A 20,307-nucleotide genomic window follows, 5' to 3' on the forward strand; every position below is an offset into this window, starting at 1 on the left:
TGTGGCTTGTCTTTGCCTGCATTTTAATGTTTTCTGATTTATTTGTTAGCTCTGTGCCGGACCAGCATGCTCAATTAGCCTTGTCCGGATCGGATCGGATCGACAATCGGCAGCAGCAGCCTCTCTCAAGGCCTCCCCCACATAAATCATAATCACATTAGACTCAGACAGCGCACTCCTCTCTCTCCTCTCTCTCTTTGAGCCGTGCAGAAACGTCCGCTTGCCCCGTGGTTAATTGCAAAAAATACGTATAGATAAATACAAGAAAAAGCGAAAAGCGTACACAAATTATATAAAACGAGAAACAATTATTAATGGCAAAAGTCGAACTGAGCGCTGGTCATTACGCATTACGCATTGCGCGGAGCCTCTGAGCTCTGATCCACAAGCCGCCGACTCGCTGGCTAACGAGGCGGCACAAAACGCCACCAAATTGAGTGTCCGTGCAGCTGTCCGCCTGTCTGTCCGTCCGTCCGTCTGTAATTGATAAACTGACCAAAATGAACAACTGTCTGCGGTGTCTGTTTGTCGTTTTTCTGATAGACTGGCGTCGGCTTATTATTTACCACAAAAGTTGATTAAACAAGAAATTTATGATTGCATTTTATAATCGCATTTTTACTTTGGTTTCTTTTTTTTGTGTAACTTTAATTACGCGCTAATAGCTTCAAAGTGTTGACTGTATAAATAACTTTAAGAACTGCCCAAAAGACCGTTTAAATGTCGTCTCAGCAAGGTTATGCAATGCGTTAAGCAGATTAAATCAAATGTTCCCCCCCGTCCAGCCAGCGGTTGATCAGTGTAGATCAAATTATGACAGCAGCAGCAGTAGCTCAGGCTCTGCTTCAGCATTTATGCCCTCAAGCAACGAGCCGAAAGTGATTGATGTGCGGGGCCAGAAATTTACGATCAAACGCGCTCAAACATTAGCTAGAGGGGCGCACAAAATATCTCTTAATTATGCTAGGAAGGCAGAGAAGCAGTATATAAGTTCCATAAGCCTGAGTTTTGATCAGCACAAATATATTCATAAATACTTATCTTAGTTATCTCATTTCTGGTTCACCGATCCATGATCCAATGCATCGATCATGCCTACCATACTATCGCTACGTGGTAAAGACAATCGGCGCATAACCTATCGATCATAACTTTTCCGATTAGCATCAGAAAACAGCCACATAAGACTTCAATATTTCTTCTTGAAAGCGATGTACATAATAAGATAATTTCATGATATTTTTTAAAGAATTTTCTTTTCAATTTAGTGCGCATTCTTGCCCATATGTCAGCTATCGATATAAGCCAAAATCAATGGATCAAGCACGATTAATTTCTCAACAACTGATCCATGAAGTCTTGCAACGATCACAGAAAATGCATCATGAATAGTGGATCAAGTTGCACTCCATCCTGTCGAAGGCGCCCCTTCAATTCGAGTGTATTCGTGGCTACCCAATTGTGTTGCGTTGCGGCTTCTAAGTCCGACAAGAGGCGGCTCACAGATCAGAGCAATGCTCATGAGGCGCTCACAGAGCAAGCCATAGGCTGGGCTGGCTTTTGGGTTGCTTAATTTCTGTTTTGGCTGTTATTATTGTTACGTGGCTCTGGGTCTCTGGGTTGGGTTGCCCACTCGCAGAGTTCTTTAATGTTGCCATAAAACTCGTGGTGGACCTGTGTAGGAAGTGGCTAGCCAGTCGCTTGTGCGATAATTCGAAATTGTTGCCCGCGGAGCTGGCTGGCTGCTGCTTGCCTGCGGATTATTAAAACTAATTGGCGGAGGATTGGGTGCTGTACGGGAAATGTGAATACGAAACGATGGCTGTCTCTTGTTTGATGTGTGTTTTGTGTAGTGGATGGACAAGGTAAGCAATGAATGTGTCTGATGTCTAACACATTGAGACACATCAAGTGGCCAAACCCTTGACAAGGTCAAGCGAATTGATTTCACTCACAGCCAAAAAGCGATCGTTTTAATGATGTGCGCGATGCCAGATTGGGGTTGCTCCTACACGGCATCACTTACACGACGACAAGCCACACTTGAGATCCGATCGTAGATCCGATCTCTCCCTTTTATGGCAGAACCAGCCCCCAGACATTGGCTGTGCCGCGAACTTGCCTGTCATCTGCTACAAATCAGCTGTCATATGCCGCGCCACAGCTAGCTGCTGGCTCTTACAATCACTTTCAAAAAGAGCCCCAAAAGAGTCCAAAACAATTTGCTGATAATGATCATTGCAAGTGCAACGAAAAGCGGCAGGCGAGGAGGATGAACAGGCAGGCAGGCAGGCGGGCAGAAGTCGATTGAGAAATTCACAATTAAAACTTGAAGCGACTTTGTGTGTTGTGCCATTCACCTGCTTGAGCCGCCAAGCTATTAGAATGTGCCTCATTTTAATCTGCATTTGTATCTTTGTATCTTCTCTCTGCGCACCTTGCAGCTGGTGCGCTCGGTCAGTGGGCAGCAGAGCGGCTATGCTGCCGATGCGCTGGCCGACATACAGCTGCGCTATGGCCATCTGCATGGACTCCTGCAAGCGTCCGAGCTGCGGCTCACCGAGAAGCTGCGCGAGGCGAGCCTGCCGGGCCAATTGGAGCTGAAGAGAGCGTTGGATATGCTGGATGGCTACGAGGATGTCATCAAGGTGGGAGCGTGAACAAAGTTTGCTTGGCTTTGCCCTCAATATTACTTTCTCTTTGCCTGCAAACAGCAACTGCAGCGGCTGCTGGCAACGGGCAGTGGAGTGCCCAAGGACTTGAAGCTCAAGGAATTGCTGCAACTGACCAGCGAGCATTTGGAGAAAATGCCAGCCGCCGTAAAAGTGGACAAGCGGAATGGCAATCCCTACAGGTAATTCATCCCGATGCATTCATTGTGCCCCCACATTCATGGCAATCCTTTTGCAGTTTCTCCAGCACTGACCTGGACTGGTCGCAGCTTATCGAGGAGCATTTCCAGTGCGGCTACTCTGATCCGCGTATTGAGGTGACTTTTCACAGCAATTACGTGCCCCAAGGCAGCTCCACGTCTAGCGAGAATTCATCGTTTGGCAGCTCGATTGGCAAGGAGAACGTGTGCCAGCAGGCGGCTCGCATTCAGCCGCGAGAGCGAGATCCAAATCGTAAACAAAATGTCTATTTGCGTGAGAATATATCTGAGAATTTGGAGCGCACATTCTCAGCCATGGACATAAGCACAAATCAGAAGGTTGAGCCTGCCCCCACCGATTGGTTCAAGACGGACGCACTCGTTCGTGTTTTATCCATCAAGTCGCCGGAGGAGTTTTATGTCCAAGGCATCGAGGCGGCGCAGCAATTGCGCGAGGCACTCGACACGTATGCGCTGACGCCCAGTTCCACGCCCACGTCGATTGCGGTGGGCGAGTATTACTTGGCCTACAGCAAGCAGGAGGATCGCCATCATCGCGTGGTAGTCACTCGGCCACTGGCAGATCTACCGAACACCTACGAAGTCTTTCTGCCAGACATTGGACAGCATATGCAGCTGCACAGCAGCAAGTGAGTGCTGGAGCTGGAGTATTCCTTTATGTTTGATCTTTTAATGCTTGAATTTGTTGCAGCCTCCACGAGCTGCCTTACCATTTGACGCTGTTCCCATTTGCGGCGGTACACTGCTGCCTGAGCGATCTGAAGCCACGCCAGTCGAAGTGGAATGCGCTGGACACCGCACACTTTAAGATGGTGCTGAAAAAGTGAGTGAAGACAAGGCTTTGAGCTGCAGACACTGAACCTCTCCCTTGCAGCCAACCTGTGCATGTGATTGTCACATCCCGAATGCAGCATTCACGCCACGAAGTGGATCTCATCACAACCGAGTCAAAGATTTCGCTGCGCGATGCCTTTTTATACGCGGGGCTGGCGCGCAGTCGTAGCGGCGGCCTGGAGGAAGAATCATTGGCCACGCCGGCGCAGCGCATACCAAAGGCCAAGCATGGCATTGGCGCTGTGCTGATGATACAAATGCTTCACGTGAATCATCCGCAGGAGTTCTATGTGATGCGACACGACTACGAGGGCAGGCGCTCCGAGCTGGAGGACTCGCTGAAGAGCACCATGGATCGCATGGATCTCAGCAGCTTGGAGAACATTTTTGTGGGGCGACTGGAAATGGGTTGCGTGATGCAATTGGAGGAGCGTTGGGTGCGCGTTGCCATCGAAATGGCGCAGAACGATGGCTGCGTGACGGTGCGCCTTGTGGACTTTGGCTCCTCACTGCACGTGTCCTGGGATCGGCTGTACGCACTGCCCAAGGCATTCATGCAGCGAGAACTCTGCATCAAGTGCTGCCTGGCCGACGTGGAGACGCTGCAGGCGAACGACTACGCATGGACCCCGGCGGCCATTGCTGCCTTCAAGCAGCTAACATCGAACCCCAAGATGCACATGGAAGTGATCAGCGTGCACCAGAATGTGCATCGTGTGACGCTGGACATCGTGCGCTCCGGTGCGGAGTCTGTCAGCGTTGGCGTTCAAATGGTGGCGCTCGGGCACTGCGCCTCGAATGGCGAGAGCAGCCAGAAGGCAGACACTGAGGCTCACACACTGCCCCTCGATGTGGACACGCGCAAGCTCATCGAACAGCGAAAGGGCATGGAGAGCGAGTCGCAGTCGCAGTCGCAGTCCGAGCAGCAGAGCAAAAAGTATGCGCACGTGGAGCTGCTGTGCGTGCAGCATCCCGACGAGTTCTATGTGATGCTGCACAGCCACAAGGCAGCTTTGAAGGATCTGCAGGATGCTGTGCAGCTAGACGCTGACATTAGGTACGATATTAATCCCATCAAGTACGATTGGGAGGAGGGCGACCTGTGCTATGCCAAGGTGCGGGCACGGGGCGATTTGGCAGAGCTCTGGTATCGCGCCATCGTGCTGCACGTCACCCTGCCGACCCTGGACCACAGTCTGCCACTGTATGAGGTGCAACTGCGTGATCTGGGCGAAGTGGTGCCGAATGTGGGGGTTGCTTCTATGGCCCTGATGTCCGGGGAGCATCGAAAGATCGCTGGCAGTGCTCAGCGCTGTCAATTGTACGGCCTACGACCCAAGAGCGCAGAGTGGACAGCGGATAATATCGATTTCTTCAAGGATCAACTGCAGGCCTACGATCAGCTGTATGTCATAAGCCATGGACGCAGTGGACAGACGCAGCGCGTCGTCTTGTATGGCTCGCACACGGTGAGCAACGGGCCCTTTACGCCCTCGCGTACTCGCTACGTCAACATCAACGAGACACTCGTACTCGCCCGAGTGGCCGAGAAGAATCCCGATGTGGACTACCAGGATGACAAGGATGAGGCAACAGACAAGTCCAGTGAGAAGGAACAGGCGGAGGAGCAATCGTTTATAGCTGAAATCGATTATGTGAAGAACTTTACACCCGAATCGTTTGGGTCGAAGCCGTCGCACTTTGAGCACTGCGACGGTATGCCGCCCATGAAACTTCTGCTGGATCTGGGCCTAGGGAAAGCCACCACGGGACAGGTGAAGCCACCGCCAGCCTGGTTGAAGCCACGGCCATGCGAGAAATCTCTCTACACAGGCAGAGTCACGAATGTGAATTACGAATGTGCGCCGTACATGAGCCTGGCCACCGATAAGCCATTCATGGAGCACATGTGCACCGTGCTTAAGAAACATTTCAGTCCGTTGATGTTGATGCAGCGTCGCTGTGCTACCACCTATGCGGTGGGGCAACCAGTGCTGGTCGTCTATCATCTGGACAAGCTGCTGTATCGCGGCATTGTGCAGCGTCCAAGGAACGAGCAGGGACAGTATAGCGTGTTCTTCGTGGACTATGGCAACAGTGAGCAGGCCACAGCGCAGGAGCTGCTGCCATATGCGCCATTTCCCCAACTGAATGCACTCTGCTGGCTGGTGAGGATCCACGGCGTGCGGCCGAAGCGTGGCAGGTACACCATCAAGGAGTTGGACACCGTGCACAATCTGCTCGTCATGAAAGTGTGCGGCGTGAGCGTGAAGGATTACTGCGGACCCAAGAGGATACCCTCGTGCGAAATTAAAGTTGATGCCGGGGACATAGCCACCCTGATGGTGCACAGCGGCATGGCGGTGCTGAATAAGCAAAAGATCAGCTGCACACCCAAACTTACTTTGGATGAGTCTAAAGGGTTTGACGAGCTGCAGACACTGGCTGTGGGTGGTGCCAAAAAGCTGAGGCAGTTTGTGGCTGATGAAAACAATTCAACGGCTCTGTCGCCGCCGCTTAAAAAGAAGCTTAAAGTTAAGCAAAAGAATGCACAGGGACACGCTCAGGATATTGACTGCCGCAATGGGGCAATCGGCTTTGGTGTCGCAGCTGGCGCAGACATGAACCTGGATGTCGATAGCAGTTCCTCAATGGAACTGGAGAATGCCGACACCGACGAGGGCATTGCCAATGAGGATGATGAGGAGAAGCCAGATTTTTCCGTGTGCAAGGTACAATTGTTGCACCGCATAAGCCTCTACCAAAAGGTATTTATATGCCCTTTACTAGTCAGAATTGTAATCCATTTGCTCTCCTCCCCTAGGAAAAAAAGCACAACGCTCGCTTTGTGCCAATGGACACATCCACAGTTCGCTCTCTCTATGCCGGCATGGACTCATTCAAGTCGAACATTTTGCCGTCTGGTGTGTCTAGTTTCAAGTGCTCCGTTGACCGCCTAATCTCAGCGACTGAACTACAAATTTCGCCCGATCTCTGTGAGTTTACCAAGCGCAATGTTAGCCTGATGCAGGAAACAAGCGCCTTGGTGCATAAAGCGGCGCCACTGCTGCCGATGGTGGATGATTTGTGCTTGGCGCGTTACTCCAAGGATGAGCTGTGGTACCGTGCGACCGTCCGAGAAGTACACATGACCACCAAGCAAGCTACCGTGTACTACGTGGACTTTCATGACACCGAAACGGTGCCCTATGCCCACCTCAAGGTGATGCCCGAGCAACTGTTGGCCTTCCCTTTGCGCTCCCTGTGCGTCAGGCTGCACGGGGTGAAGCGCAACAAGAAATTCGGGGACAAGACCGTTTATCAGGCACTGGAAGCTTGCCTCTGCAAGTATCCCGAAGTCTATGCCAGAGTTCATTGCACCAACTCCAACTACTCTGGCAGCAAGGCTGACCGCATCGATTCTGTTGACTCATCCAGCGATTCCCTTTGGACTGGCCACAAGCTCATCGAAGTTCAACTTTTCGAGAGTCCAACCTCGACCAAGCCACTCTATGAGCCATTAATTGAAAATTGGATGTTCCTAAAGAAGTGAAAATAAGCCAAAAAAACAAATAATTATAGAACTATAATCTTTCCCCGCCGCATTTTGAATATGCGCCATTATTTAATTTTAATTTTAACAACAATATAATTTAAATACATAATTGAATATGTAGCCCAGTTTTAAGTTTCCAAAATAATCTATATTTAATCTTTATCATCCGTAAATTAAGCATCAAATGTTTTGTTTGACATTTTTGCATTCAAATATTTTGAAATCGATCAAGCGAAAAACCGTTCATTTTCCGCACTCAATTCATAATTTTCGAAAGCATTTTGAAAATGCCTCTCCATTTAAATACTTACACAATCGAATGTGTATCACAATATTTTCATTATTTTCTCCGAATTCATTAAATTTATAAATCTAACAGTTCCTATTAAAATACCAAAACCATACGAAATGTTTGAAAACTTTACTTTAATTTTCTAGATGTTTGGGATCGAATGCTGCTGCCGCGGTTCTTAAAGAGCTTATGGTTAGAGTCGTGTAGAACACCTCGAACGATCTCAAAGACCCTAAGAGAGGCAGAGTGAAAGTGTAACAAAATTAGAAACTTCTAAGCAGGTGAAAAACTTAACTAATGTTCATTATTTCATTGACATTTGGGTTAGGCAACCATCCCCGCCATTAGACCCTAGGCATTTGTAAACATTTCGCTTCAGGTAGTTAAGTATTAGTTTTCATAAAACACAAAGTAAAACCAACGTTCAGCTTTCAGGGTTCCTTCTGTACATCGGCTCCCGTCCGATCACCGAAATTATGCAGCGTTCGGGCGTAGTTAGTACTTAGATGTGGGACGACCGAATGTGTCTGAAAATTTTCCTGTTTTCGGCCAGGAAACAGGAAACAGGAAAATTTTCAGACAAAGTACCAGGCGAACAGAAGTCAGCTGAAGGTAACTGGTTTCCATGTTTTTTTCACTGTGTCAAAATCTGGATGCTATGAAACCGCAATTCATTTTTCAGTCGCCAAGTAACTAAAATTAATTGCGGTTTAATAGCATCGAGCTTTTGACACAGTGAAAAACATGGAAACCAGTTACCTTCTACTGACTTCTGTTCGCCTGGTACTTGGTCTGAAAATTTTCCAGTTTTCGGCCATTTCAGTGAAGCAATTTCAAAAGTTCACAGTGGCGTCCCAACACAGATCGGCCAATTCTCGAACTACGTTATTTTAGTTCCAGAAATGACCGTCTTCATCGCGTGGGCGCCACTGTGCACAGAGGTGACTGTCAAAATTTGACAAAAATAACAGGAGAGATTTGTTTTGTTGTTTTCTCCTTTATTTGTAGTCCGTCCAGGATGTGCCACGCCCCCTCGTGATCGGCACAATGTCCTGGATCCTTTGCGACCAGTTCGGGTGCAAGGACATTAAGGATAATGCCATTTTCACGTTGTTTTTTCTTTTTAATCTCTACAAGGCTATAGCTCAGCTGTTTCCTGTCGAAAAAGGACATGTCACGCCTCCTCGGGATCGGGAAAATGTCCCGGATCACTTCGGGTGCTAGGACATTAAGGATAATGCCATTTGAATATTGTTTTTCTATATAATCCCCTTCAACGCTATAACTCGGCTGTTTCCTGTCGGATCAGGACATGGCATGCCTCCTGGCGAAGGTACGAGTCTCCTGTATCGCTTGAGTCCATCAAGGACCACAAGGACTGCAGGATATGGCTGTCCTACGCTATTTTGTAATTGGGAACTTTTCAGCCTGAAAGTATGCTATACTTTTGAGAACAAAAGCAGCCCCCAAAAGATACTTCAGTTTATTGGCCTCTGCCCCTGACACGTCTCTGCCGCTGCCTCTGCCACGACTCTGCCCTGACTCTGCAGTGTGTGTTTCTAGGGGAGGGTGGCGAGCTAAAGGAGCGTGTTGGCGTGAGTAGTGTTGTTGATGTAGATGACAGATGAAGAAAAAATGTACAATTTGACAAATAACCGCTAAGTTGCAGATGTAGTACTGAGTGCCGGGTATAAAAGTTGTGACGTGTAAGAAGGGTCTCACACGTCCCTTCTCGTTTTCGTTTCGTTTTTCATGTTTTATTTCTCTTTTTTCGTTTTAAGTTTTCTTTGCTCTTATTTAGGCATAGTTACATGGACAAAATGGAGTAATGCTTAAAGTTAATCAAAACGTTTGTGTTCCCTTGTATTTGGTGCCTTCAATTGGACCGAAGAAGATTTGCAAATGATCTCGGTTAACTGCCAGGGATTGTGTGCATGCCTGGATTTTATTTTATTTCATTTAACCTTTGCCAAAGTACGAGAAAACAGAGTGTGTGCCCTTGGTTCCAGTCAGCCAATGTTGCTTCACCTTGAAGTATCGTATGCGGTCATGAGTCAGCCCAGAAGGCGAGTTCAACAGTCTTTCTGTGAGGTCGTTGGCACAGGACTTTCTTCCATGACTAAACCCAAACCCAATATCCACCATAAATATGATAAAGCAAATACGCGAATCTTTTGTTTTTTGTAATTATCCATAAATTGAATTTATTTCCTCCATAGAATGGGTTTTTCTTTCCATTAGTTCTCATTGAAATTTGTATGTAATTTGTAAATATTTTAAAATTGTTTGGTTTTCATTTTTTTGTATGGTTTTTTGTTGTTGTTTTGTTTTTCTTGTTATCATTATTATCATTATTGGTATCTATTATTATGAAATTTCATTTAGACTTAATGTTGTGTTCACTTAATGCTAGAAATTTTAACTAATTGATGCTTTAAAGTTCAAACCATTGAAACAATCCATTAAAATAGCCTAGAGAAGTTGCAACTACTTAAAGAAATCAAGAAATATATTCTACGTACATCGAAATTTGTTTTTCGTTTTATTTTGTATTCAATATGACAGTTGTGTTCGCTTACTTACGTTCTTCGATTGCTGGCAGAGAGTAGATTAGATTAGATTAGAGTCTAGTCTGTCTCATCAATTAGAAAAATACAAATTATATAACAAGTTTGTTTAGATGGGATTCGTTTTCTGTGTATTGTGTATTGTGTATGTCCTTCGCTTCGAATGTGCTCAAGTTTCGGAAAAAACTCGCAAGTTTTGTAGAACCAATTGTGGCTAACTTAAAATTAAACTAAGTATGGATCATAAATGATTAAAATTAGAACTAAAATTACACAAAACTAAATGGGCTTTTGCGGCATAATAAGTAATTTGATGTTCACTTATTTATGTATATTGCACTGACCTAGGTATGCCAACAAAAGGGTTTGTTTAAAGCAGGCATGGAAGTTGGTACGGTTGTGGGTAAAGTACACACTTTGACATTTAGCTAAGTTCTTAAACCACATCCAAAATGTACGATTAGTAAAAATGTTTGTTGATAATTCGTTTGTCTGTCTGTCTGTGTATCAAGAATTGGCATTCGCGTATGTAAACTAAATATTTTATATGTATATAGTTCGATAGGTAATACTAATTTGTTTTTTGTTTTGTTTTGTTTTCTGCTTTTGCTTCAGCAAAGAGAGAGACACGCAGACGACGACACACGAAGTACACACAGAGAAGAGTCATGAACAAACTACCTTAGTTAATGATTAATATTAGACATTAGTTAGTTCGATTATTATTCCATTTTTAGACCTCAACGGTAAAGGGATCGCGCGAATGATGGATCTTCAGATGCTTATTGTGATTGGTCTTGGTGGTGGAGCTCTTGCCGCAAATGGTGCACGTGAACGGCCGCTCGCCCGTGTGCATGCGCCGATGCTCAATCAGATAGTAGTGCCGATGGAATGACTTGTCGCACTGGTCGCAGGTGAACTTCTTGGTGCCATGATGCTCGCGTCTGTGCCGCATATAGTTATACTTTCGTATGAACTTGCAGCCACAATATTCGCAGGTGTACGGCTTGATCTGTTTGTGGGCATTGATGTGGTTCTTGAAGTCCAGCTCTCGCACAAACGCCTTGGGGCAGTACTCGCACTTGAACGGTTTCGCCGTTCGATTTGCATGCACCCACGAGTGTATCTTGAGATTCCATTTGGTGGAGAAGCTCTTGTTGCAGATGGCACAGTCGTACTGCGGATCCGTCGAGTGCGTTGCCATGTGCGCCTTGATCGAGGTCTTGGCAAAGATCTGCTTGCACATGGGGCACTCCATGGGCTCGGCATAGTCGAACTTATCCGAATGCGCCAGCCGTATGTGTCGGCGCAGCGAGTTGGCATGCACAAAGCGATCGCAGCAATACGGACAGCACTTGGGCTTCACGTCGTGCGTCTCCTTGTGCCACAGAAACCGCGCCTTCGATGGCAACACCTCGCCGCAGTGGCACACGTACTCCTTCTTGCGCACCATCACCTTGGTGTGCCGCTTGCGATGCTGCGTCAAGTTCGAGTAACGCTTAAACTTTTTGCCTAACAAAGGAACAATTTTAGTTATAGGAAATCGAATTTGGCTGTGGATTACGACTCACCGCATATCTTACACTTGAGCGGCGTCTGGCCCGTGTGCATGCGCATGTGCTCCACGAGGGCGCTGCGCACGACGAACTTCTTGTCGCAAACGTAGCAGCCAAACTCCTTCCAGCCCAAGTGGCGCTTCAGGTGCAGCGAAAAGTTCTTCCATCTGTAGAATTTCTTGCCACAGGTGAAACACTCGGCGGGATGCTCCGTCAGATGCGCATCGTAGAGCTTCACGGAGGGGAAATCGGTGCGGCAGACATAGCACAGAAAGATGGACTTCTCCATGGCCTTCTGCTCCAGCTCGTTGAGATTGTTGCGCTCCTGCCCCAGCTTGGACTCGTTGTAGGATATCAACATTCGATATAAAGCTGCCAATTTGGCGGCGGGCGTTGTCATCGCCAGTGGCGGCAGGGTCATCTTTTGATCCAGCTGACTGGGCGGCTTGATGTCACCATCCGCCTCGCCGTCGCCAATGCCCAGCAGCTGGGAATCTTTGACATCGGTGAGCAGCTCCGGGCTGGTCTCTAGCTGCTCCACATCCGGCCTGTCCTGGCACTGTTCCTGCTTGATCTTGACAATGCCATCTTTGGAATCCTCTTGCACAAATTCATCACCAGCAATGCCCAAGCCAACGCCATGCATGAGCAGCTGCTGCTGCTGCTGCTGTGACGGTGGTGGCGGCAACATTGCGGCACCCATTTGCTGCTGCGGCTGCGTGCATATCAAACGTCGATTCTGACGCACATAATTGTGCTCGCCAATCATGTGCGCATTGCGCTCCTTCAGCTTCTCGAAGATCGCGTCGCAGTGCGGACACCTGTACAGCTTGCGACGATGCGGCTTGCGTTGGGCCAATGCCGTAGCCGTGGCAGCTGCCGCCTCCGCTGCCTCTGCGGCAGCCCGGGACGTTGAAGCGATTGGTGGACCAGCCAGCAATGCCGAAGACGTCGAGGAAGCGGTGCCCGCTGCCGGCGGCTCATCAATCAAGTGACTCTTGCGCGAGCTGGTTGAGGCCTCCTCATCGGCGGCATTAAAATCGAAACTGCAAGAGAAGAGTTTCAAGGGGGGAACATGGTTTATATTTCGAGCGCTCCTACCGCTTGTGCTCCCGCTGCTGTGCGCTGAGATCCTGCAGCGGATAGTAGTCCTGCCGCCAGTCCGGATTGTAGCCGCCAGTGAACTGATTTCTAAAGTAACGCTGTGATATGTCGCCGTACACCTGGAAAAGGTTCAATTTATCAGCCAAATTCCTTAGCTGCTGCCTGTGCACAGCCTTACCGACTGACTCCACGAGTTCTCGATGTCGCAGTTGCTCTCCTGCTCTGAGATTTCCCCCTTGGCTGGCATTTTCTCATCGGTGCGTATGTTCAGTCCACCCACGAGGCTGCTCTCTGTCGCTGCTCCCGCGAACGAGGAGGAAGTTGTCGATGTGGAGGCTGAGGCCGATGGCAGATTGCTGCTGCTGCTCAGCTGCTCTCGCTTGCATGCGTCCAAATCCAGATACTTGACATCCCCATCGACGGCCACGCTGCAACAATCGACGGCAGCCAGAGCGGCATTGAAGTTTGTGGGCTGCGCTCCCTCGTGGTTCTGGCTAGAGGAGGAGGCTCCGGCACCCGCTCCTCCCGCTGCTGTTGCTGCTTCCGACTGATGCTGCGGATCGTGTTCTTGTTCGGGCTGATACCAGGACTGCAGCGACTGTGTCTTGGCCACGCGAAACGTGGCATTCATCGAGTCGTGATCCATTGCCGAGGAATTGCTGGAAGAGGAGGCCAAGGTGGCGGCATTCGTGGCATCGCTGACACCGTGCTGCGTGTGTTGCTGCTGCTGCTGCTGTTGCTGGCGGCCAAAGGGCGTGAAGTACGCACAATTCGCGGACGCTGTGGCCGTTGTCGTCGTCTGATGGTAGAGGAAATTAAAGTCGTTGAAGGAGGCGGCTGCTGCGGGCGGCTGCAGCGATGCTGGCAACGATGGATGCACCTGCGCCACGGATGAGGCGTAGGAAGACGAGGAGGATATCACAATTTCATCCACCTCCAGATTGTTGTCCGGCAGAATGTACTCCTCGCCCGGCTTCGCTTGTCCCGCCTTCAGCTGCGCCCCCACCACGCCGCTGCTGCTGGCAAACACAGAGCCCGCCGAGGGGAAACCCGAATTGGCATTCACCACAAAGGTCGTGCTGGAGGCGCTGCCACCGGCGAGTGTCGACGGCTGCTTCGAGTTGGCAAACTCCAGCAGCACCCGCGCATCGTCATCGTTCACCGTCGAGTGCTTCCGCGTTGTCAGATGCTTCTCGAGGATGCTGCTCGTAGGCAGCTCCGTGATCTCGCTCTTAATGTGAATCAGCTCCGTGGCACCGGGCTTTGATATGGATGTGGCTGCTGGCGGTTCCGCGCTCGAGGAAGATGGGGTGTCAGTCTTTTGTTTTGTTATCGCCGCCGCCGTCGTCGTTGCTGTTGCTGTTGCCGTTGCTGTGGCCTTTGGTTTGATGACTAATTTCTTGGGTCCACGCAGCTGGGCGGGTGTCGAGAACCGCTGAGGTAGCAGCGTCGTGGCCTCAACCTCAACCTTCATGGGCGGCGGCTGTGTAAAGTCCTCCGTGGCCGCCGACATGGCGCTGGCCATGCGAATGACGCTGGTGGTGCCGCAACTCTGCTCCAGGCTGGGCTTGTGCTCCAGCAGCAGCATGGGATCCGCGCCCTCCGCATTGTCGTACTCATCCAGCGGCTCCTCCTTCTCCACCTTGACCAGCGGTATGGGCGCAACGGCGGCGAATGGCCGCGAGGTGCCGATGCGACTGGAGGCCACAATGTTGCCCATCAGATCGAGATATTCGTTCATGTTCAGCGGCACATCGCTGAGCACCGTGATGCGATTCTTCTTGGACTTGGCATTCGAATTGGAGTTCGAGTTTGAAGTGGAATTCGAGTGGCCATCGGCCAGGGCAGGCACTGCAACTGAGGCTGCTGCCGCCGCTGCACTGCTCGTGGATGGAGCCGTGCACAGAGGTGGAACTGCTGCCGCCTGCACCACTGCCTGCACTTCCATCTTCGTCTCCGGCTCTGAATCGCTCTCGCAGCCGCTGCTGATGCTCATAAACTCCTCGTCCGAGTGATGTTGCCGCGTGGATTTCTTGGACGTTCGCTTGGGCTTGGTTTTGCGCGACTTTTTCGTTGTTTTGGTCAAGTTGCGGCAGCGGCTGTTCTCGTCCCGCTCATCGTCGCCATCCTCCACATGATCGTGCTCGTCCAGCGCTGTCGCCTCGTTCTCCTCATCCTCATCGTCGTCCTCGTCTTCGTCCTCATCCTCGTCGTCGTCGTGTATGTGCAGCACACTCGGTGGCGACTGGTAAATGCGTTCGATGACAGAGAACTCCCCATCCTCCTTTTCCACGCACTCCACAATGTGCTTGGGCGTCTCCTGGACAATGAAGTCACCATTGTCCCGCTCCAGATAATGCGCCACTGGCGACTCTGCATAGCGCAGCACGGAAGCGGCAGCTGCAGACGCGGATGAGGGCGAGGAGCTGGCCGCAGCCGCCGCAGCATTGAGCAAGGCGCCAAAGGGAGAGTTGGTCTGACGACTCGCTCGACCCGCCGTCGAGGAGGAGGACGAGGAGGAGCAGCTACCGGCACTCGAGCCGTACGACTGCAATGTCACCGATTGCTGCTGTTGCTGCTGCTGTCTGGGTGCGGCTGTTGTCAGCGCCACTGGCATCGATGATTGCTGTAGCTGCTGGTGCTGGTGATGATGATGCTGCTGCTGTTGCTGTTGGTTCTGCTGTTGGTGCTGCTGGTGCTGCGCATGCGCCTGTGGTGGCAGCGGCGGTGGTGGGGGATTCAGGAATACTTCCGTGTGTGCTTTGCCGCTGTGCTTGCCTACAGCTGTCGCTGCTGCTGCTCCAGCTGCTGCTGCTGTTGTTGTTGTCGGTGGTGCCAGGGTTACATTATGATGAACGGTCACATGTTGCTGCTGTTGCTGCTGCTGATGTTGCTGCTGCTTGTTTTGGTTGTGCTGAGATCGGATTTGACTGATGGCGGCTCCATAGGCGGGAGGAGGCTTCTGATGCGGTTGCGTTACTGTCTGCTGCTGCTGCTGTTGCTGCGTGAAGAGCTGCAATAAGGAAAAGGAAACTTTGTGTGAGCAAAAGCCTTGCCAAGACATTGAAGCGGGGTACGTGTGGCTGATATTTGATTATATTCTTGTAGTTCTTGGATTAAATGTTGCCCCAAGTTTAAGCCTCAGTTTAAGATCGGCTCCTGGCTCTGACACTCACCTGCAACGGCGGCGGAGGTGGCAGCGTGGTGGCATAGGTAAACTTCAACCCAGGATGATGCTGCTGCTGCTGTTGCTGATGGGCAAAGTGTGTCTGCTGCTGCTGCTGCTGCTGCTGCGTATGGCTGCTGGCTAGAAAGTGCTGCTGTGGCACCTGTGGTATCACCAGTGTGGCGGTTGCTGTCGCGTTGCTGGTACCACGCGCAAAGCCCGGCTGCTGCTGCTGTTGTTGCTGCTGATTAGTGTAGCGATATTCCGTGGTGACCAGCGGTGGCTGGTACATTGCGGTCATTGCGCTACTTGTGGTGGGTGCGGATGTGTTGTTGGCTCGCGCCTCAGTCGTGGGCGGTGCGCATTTCAGTGCTTTCATCGGTGGATTGCTCAATTTGCTGCTGACGCTGCTGCTTGCCGCGGCGGAGGAGGAGGAAAGTGGCGGCGGCTGCAGGGCTGCATTTGTGGCTGCTGCTGTTATGGGTTTGCCTGCCGATGAGCTGGCGGCCACAACAACTGGTTTGACATCAGCGCCAGATGCAGAGGTTGCCGTGACGGCGGCGACGACGGTGTCTTTGGAGCCACCAGCATCTGCAGCTCCTGCTCCTGGTGCCGCTGCTGCTGATGATGAGCTGTTGCCCAGCATGGCCGCCGCCAGGGCATTGCCCATGCCAGTGTTGCCCACAATTGTCATCTGCACCAGCGCCTTGATGACCTGCTCCTTGGGATGAGTCTCCAAGTGATCGGAGAGATTCATGCCCGCATGCAGATACAAAGTGCACACGGGGCACTGCACGCTGTCAACCATGATGGCGGTCACTTCCTTCGCTCACTCGCTGGCTGCTAATTCACTCGTTGACGCTCACTCGTCGTGGGCTGTCGCTCTCTCGCTGCGCTCTCTCTCTCGCTTAGTCTCTTTTTGGGTTGCCCCTCAGAGTCATAAAACAGTGTGTCCTGCTTGCTGGGCAGTAGTGGCAGCCATCTTGCTCAATCCTTAGGGTCTGGGGTCTGCCCGAGCGAGTCGTTCGAGCTGTGAAAAGAAATTGAAATGTGAGTGGCAATCCAACACAGTGAGAATGATGCCAGCCCCCCAGCTGCTGTCGGTGTGTTATCTGCGAGCTTCGGTAAGCCGATATCCAAAGAATGTGCCGCCCGATCAAGGCGGGGAATGCCACGAGCGTTATCTGCGTAAGCGTGATTGAGACTCTCAGCTCACAGACTCTCGCTGCAGAGACCCCAGCAGACGCCACAGGAGCAAGTGCTGAGCTTGCAGAAATCACACGCAAATTGAGAACTCATTCCACAGCTAAGAATATACAAATGACGGACGCTGTGTCAGTGCGTTTCCATGTAACTTAATCGGTAGAACCTTCGATATCTATTGGATTTTCATACATTACACACATTCTGTTGAGTGGAAAGAAAGGACTGACTGATCGACTGATGGAGCACAATTTCTTTGCATTGTATTATTCGTAGGAATGATATGTTTGCTGGGAATGCTTTCGAGGCTCCAGCCGTTTGGCTTACTAAAGAAAATAAAATGTTATGTGCCGCTAAGCATTCTTTGATATTTGATAAAAAACAATAGCTCGAACGATTGATGGAATGTCCAAAGATAGAGCTTATAGATCGAAAGTGAATCTATCAGAAAACAAAACGGCAAAGTGAGGGAGAAGAAGAAAGCGAAAGTGTTGAGTCTGACTCAGTATCCAGAAATGCAATGAGAAAGCCGAGACGCAGATTCTTACAGAATTAACAAAGCGAATACCGAAACGATTCGGTTCAAATTCGGATTCGGAATCAAAGGATCACTTGGTTTGCTTTTTGCCGAAAGTTGCCGCTTGCTTTTAGACTATTTCTGGTACTAGTTCTAATCACTTGTGGAGAAACCTGGAGAAACTGGCATGCCTCACTTTTAATTGCTCATTTTCTGCTGAAAAAAAACTTTTGACACTTTTGCTTTGTGCTTTCAGACAAATAATCAACATCTGTTTGGTCAGGCTCTGCGCCGGAACGAAACATCTGTTCAAAAACTAATCAGAGGGAAATTCCTATTTAGCTTTACTATTCCTGGGTGTTACTAGTGCACTTTAGAGACTAATTCCTGAACCAACAGTCACCCAAAATATATGTATTTTAAAAGAAGAATAAATGTTGGGCTTTACCCAATCATTAATATTGCAACTTGAAGTACTCTAAAAGGCATCAAAAAAAGGGGAATCTTTCCAAATTATCAAAATGCGATCAGGATTGGACAGCTGCAGGACAACGTACCATATAACATGATAAAAATCGATAGGTCAATAATCAAAACTAAAGAATATTACGTGAGGAAATGGAGAGTTAATCATCCTTATGTGTGATGTTCATTAAATTCGAATAAGAAGAACTTTGCTTTGGATATATTTCAGATTATCTTTAATCCGATTCGAGGAGCAATTAACTGACAAAAATTATGGTTATTTTGAACACACAGATCGAATGCAGTAGCTTCTCGTTTTTTGAGTACCCTGTGGCCACTCCATTTTGACCTGACATGAGGACACGACACCGGGCAGCGCTCGCATGGTATGAGAAGAGTAGGGCTGCCATGCGCAAGCTGGACGCAAGGCACAAATGGTCGATTGGTCGACTGGAATTGGAATGCCAACCAGAGAGATGTGGCCTGTGGCCTGTGGCCGACAACTTCTCGAGCAGCTTTTTGCTCAAAAAACAGGGGCAACGATGAGGGCGAACGCGTCCGAGGATGCCGCTGGGCAGGGGCAATGGCAATGGCAACGGCAACGACCCTGCCCAACGGTGACGATTTTTTTGTGACAAGAACTGGGAGCAACACTCACTCTTATTTTTTAACATTTTCTCGTTTTGCTGTTCAGCTAATAATATGCATTGTTATCTGAGCACGGGGTCTACGGATTGGGGGTTCTGGTTCTTGTTCTGGTTCTGGTTCTGCAAGGGTTGCTGCTGCTGCTGCTGGCCAGGAGGAAGGAGTAGGGCAGCCAAGGGCTGCACATGTATACTCGCATAAACAGGGGCAAATAAATGTCTACGTCTGTTGCTATTGATTTTTCCTTTGCAAAGGTTCACACACACTTCGAACTTCGAACAAAAAACGCGAGTAAAAAAGTGCGTAAGAATATCCCCAGTCTGGAGTCTCAGAATCCACTAAATTAATGATGAATGCACTTAAAACTAATTCAACAAAGAGAACCGGAGCCGAATCGAACCGAGCAGAGGCGTCTGCTGCTGCTGCTGCTTCTGCCTGGGGTTTGTCGTCGAACCTTTTTCCGCTGGGTGCAGAGCCCTCTCGTATGTGTGAATGTTCTCTCTGTGTGCTCTCATGTGCGTGTGTGTGAGTGTTCTGTCTGTCTGTGATCTTGCCACTGGCTTAATGTCTCTTTTTTTTTATATTTGCTGTTGGTTTAATTTTCCACACGCGCAGAACGCGTTTCACTGCGTTTTTTTTTATTATGATTGCACACACACACACACACACTCGTAGACACGCACCAAATGTAGACACAATTTGGAAAATACATATTTCCGTTGTTCACTTTTCGTTGCATTGATTTTGTTGATTTAATGGTATGGTGGCGAGGGGTCCGGTCTATGTTATGTACCCAGGAACTGCTCAAATGGAAAAAAAACTACTACTAAAGCGAGAACTAATTGCTGCTATATCGATCGTAACACAGAGAGAGGGAGAGAGAGAGAGAGTGTGTGGAGAGCAAGTTTTTCTCAGAGCGAGAGCTGGCTGGCTGGGTATCCTTGAAAAGTTATGCACCTGCAGCCTGCTCCTAGGGGAGGAGGAGTTTGATTCCTTGGTCTGCCTGGCCTGGTCGTCGCCGTCGCCTCGTTCAATGACACAGAAATCTTTCTTCTCGTCTTCTGCTTTGTGCGCTCCTTCTCCAATATACAACTGAGCTTTTATATATGCTGCGAATGCGACGAGGCCATCGCTGCGTTTATCTCCATATGTGTGAGTGTGTGTGCATGTGTGTGAGTGTGTGTGTGGTTGGTGTGTGGTTTGTGTGTGCGTATGGGGGCCTCGGCTACACACAAAGTAAAATTTTCAGGCCCGTTTTTCATGCACTTCTGCTAGGATTCTCAACGAGCCTTTATGGAATACCGATAAACGGCTCAATCAGCTACGTTTAGGTGTTCGATTCAAGCATATTTGTTCACTTTTCACTATTAAATAGCCGTTTAATTCGTTTTCACCTTGCGACAAGAAAAATTACAACACCAGGCGTTGGAGTGTTGCAAAACGTATGCCAGCTGCGCTCCCAGGCAGCGTTTCACAACACGTTCGATAGCAACCCTGCGTCACCGCAAG

General features: G+C 49.4%; 2 protein-coding genes across 5 annotated transcripts in view; one reads left to right on the top strand and one right to left on the bottom strand.

The window, feature by feature from the left end:
- The window catches only part of LOC117896266, a 64,924-nt gene extending 57,468 nt beyond the window's left edge, over positions 1 to 7,456 (top strand). Inside the window, exons 4-9 of the mRNA XM_034804457.1 lie at positions 2,445 to 2,648; positions 2,715 to 2,854; positions 2,911 to 3,522; positions 3,585 to 3,716; positions 3,768 to 6,495; positions 6,552 to 7,456. Coding sequence (XP_034660348.1) covers positions 2,445 to 2,648; positions 2,715 to 2,854; positions 2,911 to 3,522; positions 3,585 to 3,716; positions 3,768 to 6,495; positions 6,552 to 7,280 — 4,545 coding nt within the window. The 3' untranslated portion in view covers positions 7,281 to 7,456. The remainder of the gene's footprint in view (positions 1 to 2,444; positions 2,649 to 2,714; positions 2,855 to 2,910; positions 3,523 to 3,584; positions 3,717 to 3,767; positions 6,496 to 6,551) is intronic.
- A 3,191-nt stretch (positions 7,457 to 10,647) lies between these two features.
- Positions 10,648 to 20,261, bottom strand: LOC117897756 (pneumococcal serine-rich repeat protein). 4 transcript variants are annotated; one of them, XM_034806799.1, is made up of 7 exons: positions 19,756 to 20,237; positions 15,979 to 16,998; positions 15,681 to 15,815; positions 12,981 to 15,449; positions 12,800 to 12,921; positions 11,714 to 12,744; positions 10,648 to 11,654 (listed from the first exon to the last, which is right to left on the bottom strand). In XM_034806799.1, exons 2-7 carry the CDS (start codon positions 16,774 to 16,776, stop codon positions 10,876 to 10,878), a joined length of 5,334 nt encoding a protein of 1,777 aa, XP_034662690.1. In that variant the 5' UTR covers positions 16,777 to 16,998; positions 19,756 to 20,237; the 3' UTR covers positions 10,648 to 10,875. The 4 variants fall into 4 exon arrangements, with proteins under 4 accessions (XP_034662690.1, XP_034662689.1, XP_034662691.1 ...); XM_034806798.1 differs by having other exon boundaries at positions 12,981 to 15,815; positions 20,193 to 20,261; XM_034806800.1 differs by lacking the exon at positions 15,681 to 15,815 and having other exon boundaries at positions 12,981 to 15,432; positions 16,070 to 16,998.
- Between the last annotated feature and the right edge of the window lie 46 nt (positions 20,262 to 20,307).

This window comes from Drosophila subobscura, chromosome O (assembly GCF_008121235.1).
Source record: "Drosophila subobscura isolate 14011-0131.10 chromosome O, UCBerk_Dsub_1.0, whole genome shotgun sequence".
In the NCBI taxonomy this organism is placed as follows: domain Eukaryota; kingdom Metazoa; phylum Arthropoda; class Insecta; order Diptera; family Drosophilidae; genus Drosophila; species Drosophila subobscura.